Below are 13,809 nucleotides of genomic sequence, written 5' to 3'. Positions count from 1 at the left end.
AGAGAAGGAAAGGAAACGATCTGCTCACTCACATTCAACACGCTGTTGGAGTTCCTCTGAATTGTGATTCTCTTCTTCCCACTGGAGACGTCTATGGCTGACGATAAAAAACAGCCTTTTATCTTCATTTTGCAGAGGGTCTTACAGTTCGTTCTGATTGGGTGCCCCCTGATCTGAGCTCCTGAAGTGCCCCTCCTCTTTTATTGCCTCTCCAAGGCAACTTTCGACCCTTTAAGGGTCATTGAGATTCAAGGTACTAGTAATGGTGTTTAAAGCCCTACATGGCAGGGGTCCGGAGTACCTTAGGGAACACCTGCTGCCGGCGTCAACTTCCCTCCGCCCTGTGCGTTCCCACAGAGAGGGACTCCTCAGGGTGCCACCGGTCAGAGAATGTAGATTGGTGGCCCCCAGGGGGAGATCTTTCTCTGTGGGCGCCCCGGAGCTATGGAACCAGTTACCGGTTGAGCTCCGGACGGCGCCCGATCTTCGCTCCTTTCGCCGCGATCTGAAAACATACCTGTTCGAACAAGCCGGCCTGGCCTGAGGGGGGATTGGTGGGGTTTTTTACTATCATTTTATTGGGGTTTTTATTAATGTACCAACTGTTTTTATGGGCATGTATTTAATTATCTTTTAATTTTTGTAACTCTGTGTTTTATTCTTGCCCTGTACACCGCCCTGAGTCCTTCGGGAGAAGGGCGGTATAGAAATATTAATAAATTAAATTAAATTAAATTAGACGAAGAAAAAATCAAGCTGGAAAGCCGAGCACTGACTTTTCCAGCTTGTCTCAATGCTGCCAAACAGGAAGTCCCATAGCAATACTTTCACTGACTCCCCATTCTGGGGAGACAGAGGAAAATATTGAAGTAGAATTCCATAGTATTTCCTTTAATTACAAACATCTGCTTGCCTGTTTCTTGGTATGTTGTGTTACAAATATCGTAAAACTGAAATACATATGTGCCTTCTTAATTTAAAAAAAAATCAGTAACTTTCCTTCTTTGTATTCTAGATCAGGGGTCCCCAACCCCCAGGCCGTGGCCTATTAGTGGGCCACCGTCTCTTCAAAAACAGGCCATGCAAGCGGCACACAACCATGTGCATGTGCAGCTCCACTTGTGTGAGTGGTGGGCACGCATGGACATGGGCAGCTTCATTTGCATGTGCGGTGAGCACATGCACGTACCACTTGTGCAAATGGAGATTCACAAGCTTGCATACACACTACCACTCATATAGAACCATCCCCTCCCCCCCAAGCTGGAAAGGTTGGGGACCACTGTCCTAGATAATTGTATAGGTAATCCTTAAGCAATGGGGTTATTAAATGAGTTTGCCTGATTTTACAACCTTTTTGCCATGATCATGAAGTGATTCAGTGTGGTCATTAAACAAATCCAACCTCCCCCATTCCCTTTGCCCCTTGGAAAGGTTGCAAATGTGTGTTAAGTCCAAAATGGTGCAACTGTTGTTCATTCATGCTGGCTGCCAAGAACCTAAATTTTGATCATGTGATTATGGGATGCTACTATAGTTGTAAGTGTGAGAACTGGTCATAAATCACTTATTTTGTCAGATATGCGCTTTAATGGCAGCCTGCCACAAAATATGGGGAGGGAGAAAGGGAAGATAGTGAGGGGGGATGACAGGAACCGGAGGTGCCATCCAGAGATAACAGTTGAAAGATCCAAGGACACAAGCCTGGGAACGGAATGTAAAACGGCCATCCAAAGAAACACCAAAATAGGGAATTATTACTAAGACACCTAATTTGAACCTTATTGGACACCACCAAGATGACCAAAGGGGAAGGGCCCAAGAGAAGGGAAAATTACCAGGGTTACGCAGGAAATCCTCAGATCTGGCTTTGCTATGCTATAACTACTTGGCTTGAGGGGAGACATGATAGCAGTGTTCCAATATCTCAAGGGCTGCCACAAAGAAGAGGGAATCAAGCTATTTTCTAAAGCTCCAGAAGGCAGGACAAGAAGCAATGGATGGAAACTAATCAAGGAGAGAAGCAACCTAGAACTAAGGCGAAACTTCCTGACAGAACAATTAAGCAGTGGAACAACCTGCCTCCAGAAGCAGTGAATGCTCCAACACCGGAAGTTTTTAAGAAGAGACTGGACAGCCATTTGTCCGAAATGGTATAGGGTTTCCTGCCTGAGCAGGGGGTTGGACTAGATGACCTCCAAGGTCCCTTCCAATTATTATTTTTATTTTTATTTTTATTATTATTATTATTATTATTATTATTATTATTATTATTATTATTATTATTATTATTATTATTATTACCTTCACTACGAGTGGAGTTGAGGGTCTTTCTTTCCTGAATGTCCAAATTGGACAGGCCTGACAGTACTGTCATAAATTCAACTAGTTGTTAAATGAATGGTCGTAAGTCATAGACTATCTGTATCTTACATTTGAATCTACATGAGTTATAGATATGATAAACATTTTCTCCTTTAAAAAATAATTCATTCAAATGCATCTTTGGTTAAATATTTCAAGTAATCATTATGTTTTTTTGATTCACAGGTCTTGAAAAGTGATGAAGCTCAAGAGCAGTGGTTGACAGACCTCCATTACAATTTCAATATATATTTAGCCACTCATTCTCCAGGATCTGGGGCAGTCAGTACACTATATTAAAGAGAATATATGATTGCAAACTCTTTGTAGGAATGAAAAAGGTCATTTTTGTGCAAATTAAAATTGCATTTTATTCAATCTATGATTTGTGTAAAAACTTACTCTTTACATTTGATACTAAGATTTAAAAGTTACCTGAAAGAAAATGAAGTAATACAATAGCTTAAAGCAAATATACAGAAACATATGCAAATACTGAGAAACATATCAAGAGAAATTTTATATATTGTGAAGAACAGGGAACAGTTTAGTTGTTGTCATTAAATACTTGCTTGAGTCTCAGTATTATGCCGTTTAATATATTAAAAAAGTATAGATCATTTGAGGGTGAAAATTTGTTGTCCAAGCCGGTGGATTGGTTTCATAACATTAGATAACATCTTCAGCAGAGTTTAGGGAGTGTCAGTGTCACTGTTCTTCTGTTTATAAGGGCTTCAGATGTGGATATGTTGAGTGAGGGTCTTGTGATCTTATAGGTCATTTAAATAAAAGCACTGATGAAATTACGTTAAAGATACTTCAAAATGTCCACAAATAATCAACAGGCTCCCTTCTTATGCTATAGTGCAGTCTTATTTTCATGGCTGAATCTGGTATGTTTTGCTTTCATTATTGTGGCAGGTTTTATATTGTATGAAAAATGTTTATATTTCCCTGGATTTTCCAATAAGCAAATATCCTGCAATCCACCTGCTGTAAAAGAAGCATAAAGTTATTAGTGCTTTTGTTCAGTAAGGACTCAAGATAGTTGGTTTTCTTTCTGTATTAAACATAAATAACCTAACTTCAAAATTCTGTTTTATGTAGTTGAAGACCATTAAATGGCAAATGTACTCTTAATTTTTTTAGAGGATTCCTTATCTATAGCTGGCAGCTATTATCTCTACTATGTTCTGTGACATACTTTAGCTCTACCATTTTATATAAATCTGCTTATATAAATCTTGCTTTTTTAAAAAAAATCAATATTCCTGTTTTGTCCATTGAGAGGTATTACAAAAGGGAAAACAAGGGATAACTTCAAAATTGATAACAGTAGTGCTTAAAAGTTTGTGATTTTTTTTGAATTTTCAATGTTTCAGCATAAATATGACATAAAAATGTGATCTGTCAAAAATACTACACTTGTTCATTTATTTAGGAAAATGATTCAAAGCTACCTATTTGTTTTGGGTTAGAGTTTTGGATGAAAGATATGAACCTCTACGTTATCAGTTCATTTGAAAGTGGGTGTTTCCATCAATCAAATAACAATTGGGTGTGAATGTGAGAGGCCCCATCTTATTTGAAGAACAGAATTTTGGGTATTTGCTATCAAAGTCTGATAGTGGAAGGGTCTTATTGCTCAAAAATGATTTATGGAAACCTGAAAAAGCTAAAAAAGTTTAGAAAATGTTTGGACTCCACCAGTCCATTATCAAGCAGATTGTACAGAAACAGAAACAATTCAACATCATTGTTACCCATCCCAGGAATGGTCTATCATCAAGATTAAGAGCAAGATTCTGAGAGGTGTCAAAGAACTCCAGTATCCCCAGTAAACACCTAAGTAACTAAAGGCCTTTCTTACATGGCCAGATTGCCATCAGGAGAATACCAAACAATACAGTGTTAAAAAGCCACTACTTTCTAAAAAGAATATTGCTGCTTGTCTACAGTTTGTGCAATTCCACAGGGGTAAGCCAACAGGATATTGGGAAAAAAGTTCTGGGGATGGAAGCAACCAAAATAGAATAGGTTTGAATGAAACTTCTCATGTTTATTTAAACACAAAACTATAAGACCACACCTGGAATATTGCAACCAATTTCAGTCACCGTATCAAAAAAAGATGTTGAGAGTTTGGGGAAAAAATCAGAAAAGAGCAACTCAGATGATTAAAGCAGGGCTTTTCAGCCTTTTCACAGATTGTACCACTTTTAGGACATGACAATATTACAGTACCACCAGTGCTTAGCAAGGTGTCAAAAACCTGACGACTAAAAAAAGGGGGGGGATTTTGGGTTTTACTGATTAGATTCATTTGTAGTTATAGAAATGGCTAGTTTATAATATGGAAAAGTAAAAAGTTGAGGTTCAATGTTAATGCTTCCTTCTACTGCAACAGAGGAACTCTGTTCTTTTTCCCTTCTCCCCATCACTTCCCCCACCTTTTTTCCTCCCCACTGTGTTCTACTATTTGCTTTTGTATTTTTGTATTTTATTCTATAATCTAATAAAATATTACAAACTGTAGAAAAAAGGGGAAAAAGTACCAGTTTTAATTTCTTCGGTGGCTGTTCCTTTGCTGAATCACTTTCCCTTTGCACTGACAAATGTATCATGAATTAATCCATGTTTATTAATATGCACCACTACCAGCTAGCTCAGGGGTCTTCAAACCTGACATTTTTAAGACTTGTGGACTTCAACTCTCAGAATTCTTCAGCCATCATGGCTGGTTGAGGAATTTTGGGAGTTGAAGTCCACAGGTTTAAAGTTGCTAAGTTTGTAGACCCCTGAACTAGCTGGTCGGCCCTTCCTGTCTCCCTTCTGAGCTCTTTCCACAGTGTAGTAAAAATGCAACCCCCCCATCCCTTTGCTGTACCCTTAAAGACACAGGAATCAAGTGCAAAGCAAAAAAGGCTCACAAACTAAAGAAACACATAAACTCCGGGTGGGTTTTCTTTAAGCTGCCTCAGACATGTCACATGTGACAATGTTGCCTGTTTACCTTCAAAGAAAACTTTCTAAAAGCCATAGACAGACTCAATTAAAGGGGGTAAAACTAATTACATTTGTTCCCTGCTCCTTTTATAGCCTCTTCTCTCCTTTCCACTTTTTTTCTTCAGTTCACCTCCAGCTCCAAGCTGCTTCCGGAAGCACCAATCAGCTGCCTGTCCTTCAGGCTTGGGTCCCTTTGGCTCATTCCCCTCCGCCACTACACTTCTCTAGGATGGTCACGTACCACCTGCCACATGGCAAAGTACCACAGGTGGTACGTGTACCACCAGTTGAAAAGCCCTGGATTAAAGGCCTGGAGAGTAAAACATGAAGAATGGCTGCAGGACTTGGGTTTGGCTAGTCCAGGGTTCAGCAACCTGAAACAGTGAAAGAGCCACTCGGAACTGGTTCCCTCACAAAAGGAAAAACTGGGAGCCGCAAAAAATGTGTGCACATGCATGCATGCGCATAACAGGGTTTGACTGAAGAGTGGAGCCAAGGCAAGATATGCACCTATCCTGCATATTTGAATTGATTGGTTGAACTTTTTTAGTCCCACTTTTTTTTGGACTGCACATGGCAGAGGACTAGGAGCCGCAGGACATGGCCGAAAGAGCCGCATGCGGCTCCGGAGCCGCAGGTTGCAGACCTGTGGGCTAGTCTAAGGGAAAGAAGAAATAGTGGAGACATGATAGCAGTATTCCAGTATTTGAGGGGCTGCCACCAAGAAGAGGGGATCACATTCACCAAAGCACCAAAGGGTAGGACAAGAAACTGGCTGGAAGCTGATCAAAGAGAGAAGCAACCTGGAATTAAGGAGAAATCTGACACTGAGGACAATTAGTGGAACAGCTTGCCTCCAGAAATTGTGGGCACTCCATAACTGGAGATTTTTAAGAAGAGATTTGGCAGTCACTTGTCTGAGATGGTATAGGTCAGGGGTTGTCAACATGAAACAGAAAAAGAGCCACTCAGAACCAGTTCCGTCACACACACACACACACACAAAACTGGGAGCTGCAAAATGTGCGTGCGCATACACGCACACACAGCAAAGCAAAATGTGCACCAGCCCTCTGGTATGGATGACTCTGCCGTCCTGACTTTTCCTCCTTCAGAAAAGACTGCTCCCCCGCCCTGCGCTCTCTCTCTCTAGGACTTTCCTCTTTCCGCCTTTTGTGAAGGTTCCAAAGAAGGGGAGGAGGCCAACGGGGAGAAGAATCTTCCGAGGCTTTGCGAAAGAGGGAGGCGGTGGTGGGTTTAAAATAAAACGGGCGGGGGAGGTTGAGGAAACCCAGCAGAAGCCTACATCAGTTTGCTCTACCAGCCGTTCCCGCGGGTCTGACACACATACAAACATATGAGGGGGGGAAAACAAGGCCGGACTGCCGGCTGCCTCTTCCAGCCGTTCCCGTGGCTCTGACACACACGGGGGAAATAACGCCGGATTACCAGCTGCCTCTTCCAGCCGTTCCTGCGGATCTGACACACATACAAACGTACGAGGGGGGGGAAAACAATTCTAGATTGCCAGTTGCCTCTTCCAGCCATTCCCATGGGTCTGACACACATATACAAACATACGAGGGGGAGAAACAACACCGGACTGCTGGCTGCCTCTTCCAGCCTTTCCCACAAGTCTGACACACACACAAGAGGGGAAACAACACTGGACCGCCGTCTCCCTAGAAGACCTCCCTTGTGGGATATGCTGACAGGAAGCCAGGCAGTCCGATGAGCAGACCATGCGGACTGCGGCCCATTGGCCGAGGGCAGGCCAGCTCCAGGATGCCACCAGAGTCAACGAGAGGCTCGGCGCAGTTCTGACATCGGCACATCTGGAGCACAGAGGAGCCAGCGGAGGCAGGGCAGTGACGGCGCTGGGCCAAGGCGTCCCCACAGCTCACAGCACCAACAGGGCGAAGGATGAACTGGCGTAGCAGCTGTGGGGAATGGAATCTTTGCGGGCCGCGGTTCAGAGTGAAAGAAGGTGGTGCGGAGCAGCAGGAGGCAGAGGCTCGCCGGTAAAACCAACAGACTGTCACTTGGAGGTGCCGCGGCTGGCCTTTCGAGGCGCCGCGGACCTCCATTGATTTCCATGGGGACACTTGGCAATTGGGGCCGATTGAAAATGCTGCAGGATGGCTTTGAGTGGCAGAGAGAGACACAGAAAGACACAAACACGTCTCCACAGGAAAGGCAGCAAGGGCAGGAGATAAGGCAGCAGAAGCTCACTGGAAAATCAACGGACTTGGTCTCTGTCTCTCACACAAAGAGAGAGAGAAAGAGAAAAGGGGGGGAAAGAAGGAGGGGGTCTGGCAGTGTCCAAGACTCCATATGCTGCTCAGAAACACCACCACCACCCCTGCATGCCCCAGCTGACTGACCCACTCACCTTTCCAGCAGTCCTCCCGTCTCTTCCTCCACTGCCGCCACGTGCAGTCTGAAGAAGAGGTTTGTGGGCAGTCCCACAAACCAAAGAACTTCAACCAATCAATTCAAACTTCACAAGTTTTTTTTTTTTGCATGAGAAGTTTGAATTGATTGGTTGAACTTTTTTAGTCCCACTTTTTTTTTCTGGACTGCACATGGTGGCGGCGGCGGACTAGGAGCCACAGAAGACAGCTGAAAGAGCTGCATGCGGCTCCAGAGCTGCGGGTTGCCGACCCGTGGTAAAGGTCCTACTGCTTGAGCAGGGGGCTGCACTAGAAGACCTCCAATGTCCCTTCCAGCTCCTATACTATTCCATTCCTATTCCTATTCTATTATTAGAAACGTATCCCTTGTGTGAAATGTGGTAGCAGTATCATGGTTTGGGCCTGCTTTGCTGCCTTTTGACCAAGACAACTTGCCCTTATTGGTAGAATTATGAATTGTTCCTGCAAGTTCTACAGGAAAACATCAGGGTATTTATGAACTGAAACTCGAGAAAATACGAAGACAATGACAAAACGAGCATCGTATCACCAAAAAATGTTTAAAACTGAAATAAGCTAATGTTTTTGAATGGCCATGTTAAAGTCCTGTCAGAAATGTGGAAGAACGTGCACCAGGCACTTCATGCCAGGAAGCCCACCAACCAATGGGCTTTAGGGATTTAGCTACCAGCAGAACTGGTAGCTAATTTGTTTGTTGCCCAGGCCCATAATGCACTTCTGGAAGCAGCATCCACACACAGAACTGGTGGTTCACATATTTGAATCCCACTATTGCCAGCAACATGTCTGAGCTCAAGCTATTATGTAAGGAATGAACTAAAACTTCAAGCTGATGTGCAGGACTGATCAACAGTTATTGGAAATGTTTGGTTGCAGTTACTATTGCCCAAGTAGGGCACATCAATTACTGAAAACAGGTTCACATTGTCTCCCCCAAATGTATGCAGTCAGGTTCATATTCATTAGGACAATGATATTTTTTTGGCATTTGGCCTCTGTACACCAGCACACTGAATTTGAAATGAAGTACTGCAGATGTGAGAAAATGAAGGTTTTCAGCTTTAATTCAAGGGTTTTGACAAAAGTGTGGCATTAACCACCGAGGAATTACATCTCATGAATGATAAAACATGACTGACAAGCAGTTTCATGGCCACGTCTAATCTGTTTCTTTGTTAATCCATGACAAATCAAGCAGATAAAGATGGATTTGGTTCTGAGTGATACATTTGCATTTGGTAGCTGTTCCCTGGAACACAGCATGATATGCAAAAAGATGTCTATGCAAGTGAAAGAAGCCATCATTAAGTTGAAAAATATAAACCCATCAGAGAGAGCAAAAACATAGTAAGTGCCCAAAAAACAGTTTGAAACATTCTTAAAAAGAAGGAATTAATTGGCAGGCTCAGCACACCAAGAGGGCAGGAAAACCACAGAAGACAAATTAGATTCTATCATTGGTAAAGGAAAACTTTCAAACATTCAGCCAAATCAAGAGGATGTAGGCCTGTCATTGCAAAGTCTATGTTCAAGAGACAGCTTCATGAACATAAATAGAGTGACTTCACAAGGAGGTACAAACCACTGATAATGCTGAAGAACAGGCCAGATTAGAATTTGCCAGAAAACACCTAAACAAGTCTGCCCTGTTCTGGAATAAGATTCTTTGGACTGATGAAGGCAAAATTAACTTATACCAAAATAATGGGAAGACAAAAGTATGGAGAAGTAACAGCTCATGATCTGAAGCATACATCAACTATCAAACATGGTGAAGGCAGTGATCATGTATGGCTGCCAATGGAACCAGTAGCTGATATTTACTGATGACTTGACTGCTGATAAAAGTAGTAGTGGAAATTCTGAAGTGTACAGAACTATAATCTGCTCAGATTCAACAAAATACTGCAAAACGGATAGGACACTGCTTTATATTGCAGATGGATAATGACCTAAAAGAGACAGCAAAAGCAACCAAGAGCTCCTCAAGTCAAAGAAATGGGATAGTCTGGTCAAGTCAATCACCTATCTCAACCCAATAAAATATGCTGTTCACTTACTAAGACAAGGTTGAAGGCAGCAAGATCCAACAAGCAAGCAACAACTGAAGGCAGCTGTAGTGAAGGTGTGACAAAGCACTTCAAAGGAGGAAAGTCAGAATTTGGTTCCAGACTAAAAACAATCTGTTAGTTTTGCCCTGTCTTAGATATTTAGGAAACAAAGACCTTGACTCCATTTGTATGAAGTGAAAGGCTCTTTTATTAAAGTAAAGCTAGTAGATCTGAGTATTCCCATTCATAGGCTACACTTTCCCCCTTTCCCTGTCCCCCCCCCGTGATCAGTTCATCAGCGTCCAATAGTACATCCTTTTTGATATTTTGAGAACTGCTTTGAGGTTTGGTGCCTCTCGAAGTAGTTTCACATTCTAATCCCAGGCCATATGTCCTTGGGCCAGTATTGCAATCACCTGCAATCGGGTTTCCCCCCCACAAAGACTCTTGTCTTGATACTGGGTTTCCAAAGCATCTAAATTTTATCTTTGCGGTGAATAAAGTCAGAGCAGTCTGACTTTATCTAATAGTAAATTATATGTTCTAGCACCCCTTCATGGATTACTGCCTTGTCGTGGTGAAGGGGCTTGCATAATTCAATGTAGCTATGAGCTATGTCGTGTAGGGCCACCCAAGATGGAAAGGTCATAGCAGAGAGTTCTGACAAAACGTGATCCACTGGAGAAGGAAATGGCAACCCACTCCAGTATCTTTGCCATGAAAACCCTATGGACAGTACCAAAAGGCAAAACGATATGACGCTGGAAGATGAGCCCCTCAGGTCGGAAGGCGTCTAATATGCTACTGGGGAAGAGCAGAGGGCTAGTACTAGTAGCGCCAGAAAGAATGAAGCGACTGGTTCAAAGCTGAAAGGACGCTCAGCTGTGGATGTGTCTGGTGGTGAAAGGAAAGTCCGATGCTGTAAAGATTTTTTCTCCATAGGAACCTGGAATGTAAGATCCATGAATCAAGGAAAGCTGGACGTGGTCAAACAAGAGATGACAAGACTGAACATCGACATCTTAGGTATCAGCAAACTAAAATGGACAGGAATGGGTGAATTTAATTCAGACCACCATCAGGTATACTACTGTGGGCAAGAATCTCTCAAAAGAAATGGAGTAGCCTTCATAGTCAATAAAAGAGTAGGAAAAGCAATACTGGGATACAATCCTCAAAATGACAGAATGATCTCAGTTCGAATCCATTCAATATCACAGTAGTCCAAGTCTATGCCCCAGCCACCAGTGCTGAAGAGGATGAAATTGACCGATTCTATGAAGCCCTACAGCACCTTATAGAACCAAAACATGATGTCCTTATCATCATGGGGGATTGGAATGCTTAAGTAGGAAGCCAAAAGATAGCTGGAATAACAGGCAAGTTTGGCCTTGGAGTACAAAATGAAGCAGGGCACAGGCTGATAGAATTTTGTCAAGAGAATACGATGGTCATAGCAAACACTCTTTTCCAACAACCCAAGAGACGGCTCTACACATGGACATCACCAGACAGTCAACACAGAAATCAGATTGACTATATGCTCTGCAGCCAAAGATTGATTATATGCTCTGCAGTCAGTAAAAACAAGACCAGGAGCTGACTGTGGCTCAGACCATGAGCTTCTCATTGCAAGGTTTAGGCTTAAACTGAAGAAAGTAGGGAAAAGCGCTAGGCCACTCAGGTATGAATTAAATCATATCCCTGTTGAATATACAGTAGAGGTGACAAATAGATTTAAGGAATTAGATCTGATAGAGTGCCTGAAGAACTATGGACAGAGTTTCGCAACATTGCACAACAGGTAGCAACCAAAACCATCCCAAAGAAAAAGCTAGTGGAGGTGACAGTATTCCAGCTGAGCTATTCAAAATCTTAAAAGATGATGCAGTAAAAGTGCTACACTCAATTTGCCAGCAAATTTGGAAAACTCAACAGTGGCCACAGGATTGGAAAAGATCAGTTTACATTCCAATTCCAAAGAAAGGCAGTGCCAAAGAATATTCAAACTATCGCACCATTGCACTCATTTCTCATGCTAGTAAAGTTATGCTTAAAATCCTACAAGCTAGACTTCAGCAGTATGTGGATCAAGAACTACCAGAAGTACAGGCAGGATTTCGAAGAGGCAGAAGAACTAGAAATCAAATACGCTGGATCATAGAGAAAGCTAGAGAGTTCCAGAAAAACATCTACTTCTGCTTCATTGACTATGCTAAAGCCTTTGATTCTGTGGATCATAACAAACTGTGGCAAGTCCTTAAAGAGATGGGCATACCAGACCATCTTATTTGTCTCTTGAGAAACCTATATGCGGGCCAAGAAGCAACAGTGAGAACTGGACACGGAACCACTGATTGGTTCAAAATTGGGAAAGGAGTCTGGCAAGGCTGTATACTGTCGCCTTGCCTATTAAACTTATATGCAGAGCACATCATGAGAAAGGCAGGGCTAGATGAATCAAAAGTTGGAATTAAGATTGCTGGAAGAAATATCAACAACCTAAGATATGCAGATGATACCACTCTTGGCAGAAAGCGAAAAAGAACTAAAGAGCCTCTTGTTGCGGGTGAAGAAGGAGAGTGGAAAACTTGGGTTGAAACTTAACATTAAAAAAACCAAGATCATGGCATCCGGCCCTCTCAATTCCTGGCAAATAGATGGGGAAGAAATGGAGGTAGTGACAGATTTTATTTTCCTGGGCTCCAAGATCACTGCAGATGGAGACTGTAGCCAAGAAATTAAAAGACGCTTGCTCCTTGGGAGGAAAGCCATGGCAAATCTAGACACCACACTAAAAAGCAGAGACATCACCCTGTCAACAAAAGTGTGTATAGTCAAGCCTATGGTCTTCCCAGTTGCAATGTATGGCAGTGAAAGTTGGATCATAAAAAAGGCTGAGCGCCAAAGAATTGAGGGCTTTGAAATATGGTGCTGGAGAAGACTCCTGCGAGTCCTTTGGACTGCAAGGTGATCAAACCGGTCAGTCCTAGAGGAGATCAACCCTGACTGCTCTTTAGAAGGCCAGATCCTGAAGCTAAAACTCAAATACTTTGGCCACCTAATGAGAAGGAAGGACTAACTGGAGAAGAGCCTAATGCTGGGAAAGATTGAGGGCAATAGAAGATGGGGACGACAGAGAATGAGGTGGCTGGATTGAGTCACTGAAGCAGTAGGCGTGAGCTTAAATGGACTCAGAAGATGGTAGAGGAGAGGAAGGCCTGGAGGAATGTTGTCCATAGGGTCGCAATCGGTCAGACACGACTTCACAGCTAACAACAACATGTTCTAGCAACCCAAGATATCCTCAATGATTAGCACAATTCAGAGAGATAGTTTTTTTCAGCCTTTTAAAAAAAAAATATTTTATTAATTTTTAACAATTACAATCTTCAGTGCTTAGTAAACAACGTGTTGTCTGGGTTTACATATTTAACATTAACTTCAATATCAGTCAGTTCAATACTGCAAATCCAGTGTTTTTCCCCTGATCCTCCTTTTTCCCCAAACTGTTTTCATTTTCTCAACACTATGCAAATGCATTTCTTGCTGCTATTAATACTTACAAAATTGAATATAAACATCCTTATATTTTCTAGTGTTATACAAATAACAATATCAGTTTAAAACCTCTTTTCTAACTAATTTATATTTCAAATGTATTTGCAATAAAAATCTTATTAAATCAATATCCTGTTTTTCATGTTCTTATTTAAGTTTAATTTCCCATCAATATTTGGAATATCTCTCAGAAGTTATTCCGGCGCCATCTTCCTCCCCTTCTTTTAAGTTAAACCGGAGTTAAAGATCATATACATGCTGTTTCTGTATTCTCTTGCTCAGCTCTGCCTGCGTCCAAGTAATCCAAAATACAATGTTAAAAGCAGGGATGGTTGAAACAGAAGTCCCGAGTCTGGAGTTAATTCAGGCTCCAAGGGAGCTCTCACCCTTCA

General features: G+C 42.2%; 2 protein-coding genes across 5 annotated transcripts in view; one reads left to right on the top strand and one right to left on the bottom strand.

The window, feature by feature from the left end:
• Positions 1-2,746, top strand: part of TEX10 (testis expressed 10) — a 149,565-nt gene extending 146,819 nt beyond the window's left edge. For all 4 annotated transcript variants that reach the window (XM_081345334.1, XM_081345336.1, XM_081345335.1 and 1 more), the window contains exon 15: positions 2,551-2,746. In XM_081345334.1, coding sequence (XP_081201460.1) covers positions 2,551-2,664 — 114 coding nt within the window. In that variant the 3' untranslated portion in view covers positions 2,665-2,746. The remainder of the gene's footprint in view (positions 1-2,550) is intronic.
• Positions 2,747-3,202: 456 nt separating this feature from the next.
• INVS (inversin) overlaps positions 3,203-13,809 on the bottom strand; it is a gene marked incomplete at its 5' end in the record, with an annotated part of 338,003 nt that continues 327,396 nt past the window's right edge. The window contains 1 exon segment of the mRNA XM_081345332.1: positions 3,203-3,357. Coding sequence (XP_081201458.1) covers positions 3,224-3,357 — 134 coding nt within the window. The 3' untranslated portion in view covers positions 3,203-3,223.

The sequence above is a fragment of the Vipera berus genome, assembly GCF_964194415.1.
Source record: "Vipera berus genome assembly, chromosome: Z".
NCBI classification, from domain to species: Eukaryota; Metazoa; Chordata; class Lepidosauria; order Squamata; family Viperidae; genus Vipera; species Vipera berus.
Note: the sequence above shows the minus strand (reverse complement) of the source record. Positions and strands in the feature narration are given on the sequence as shown.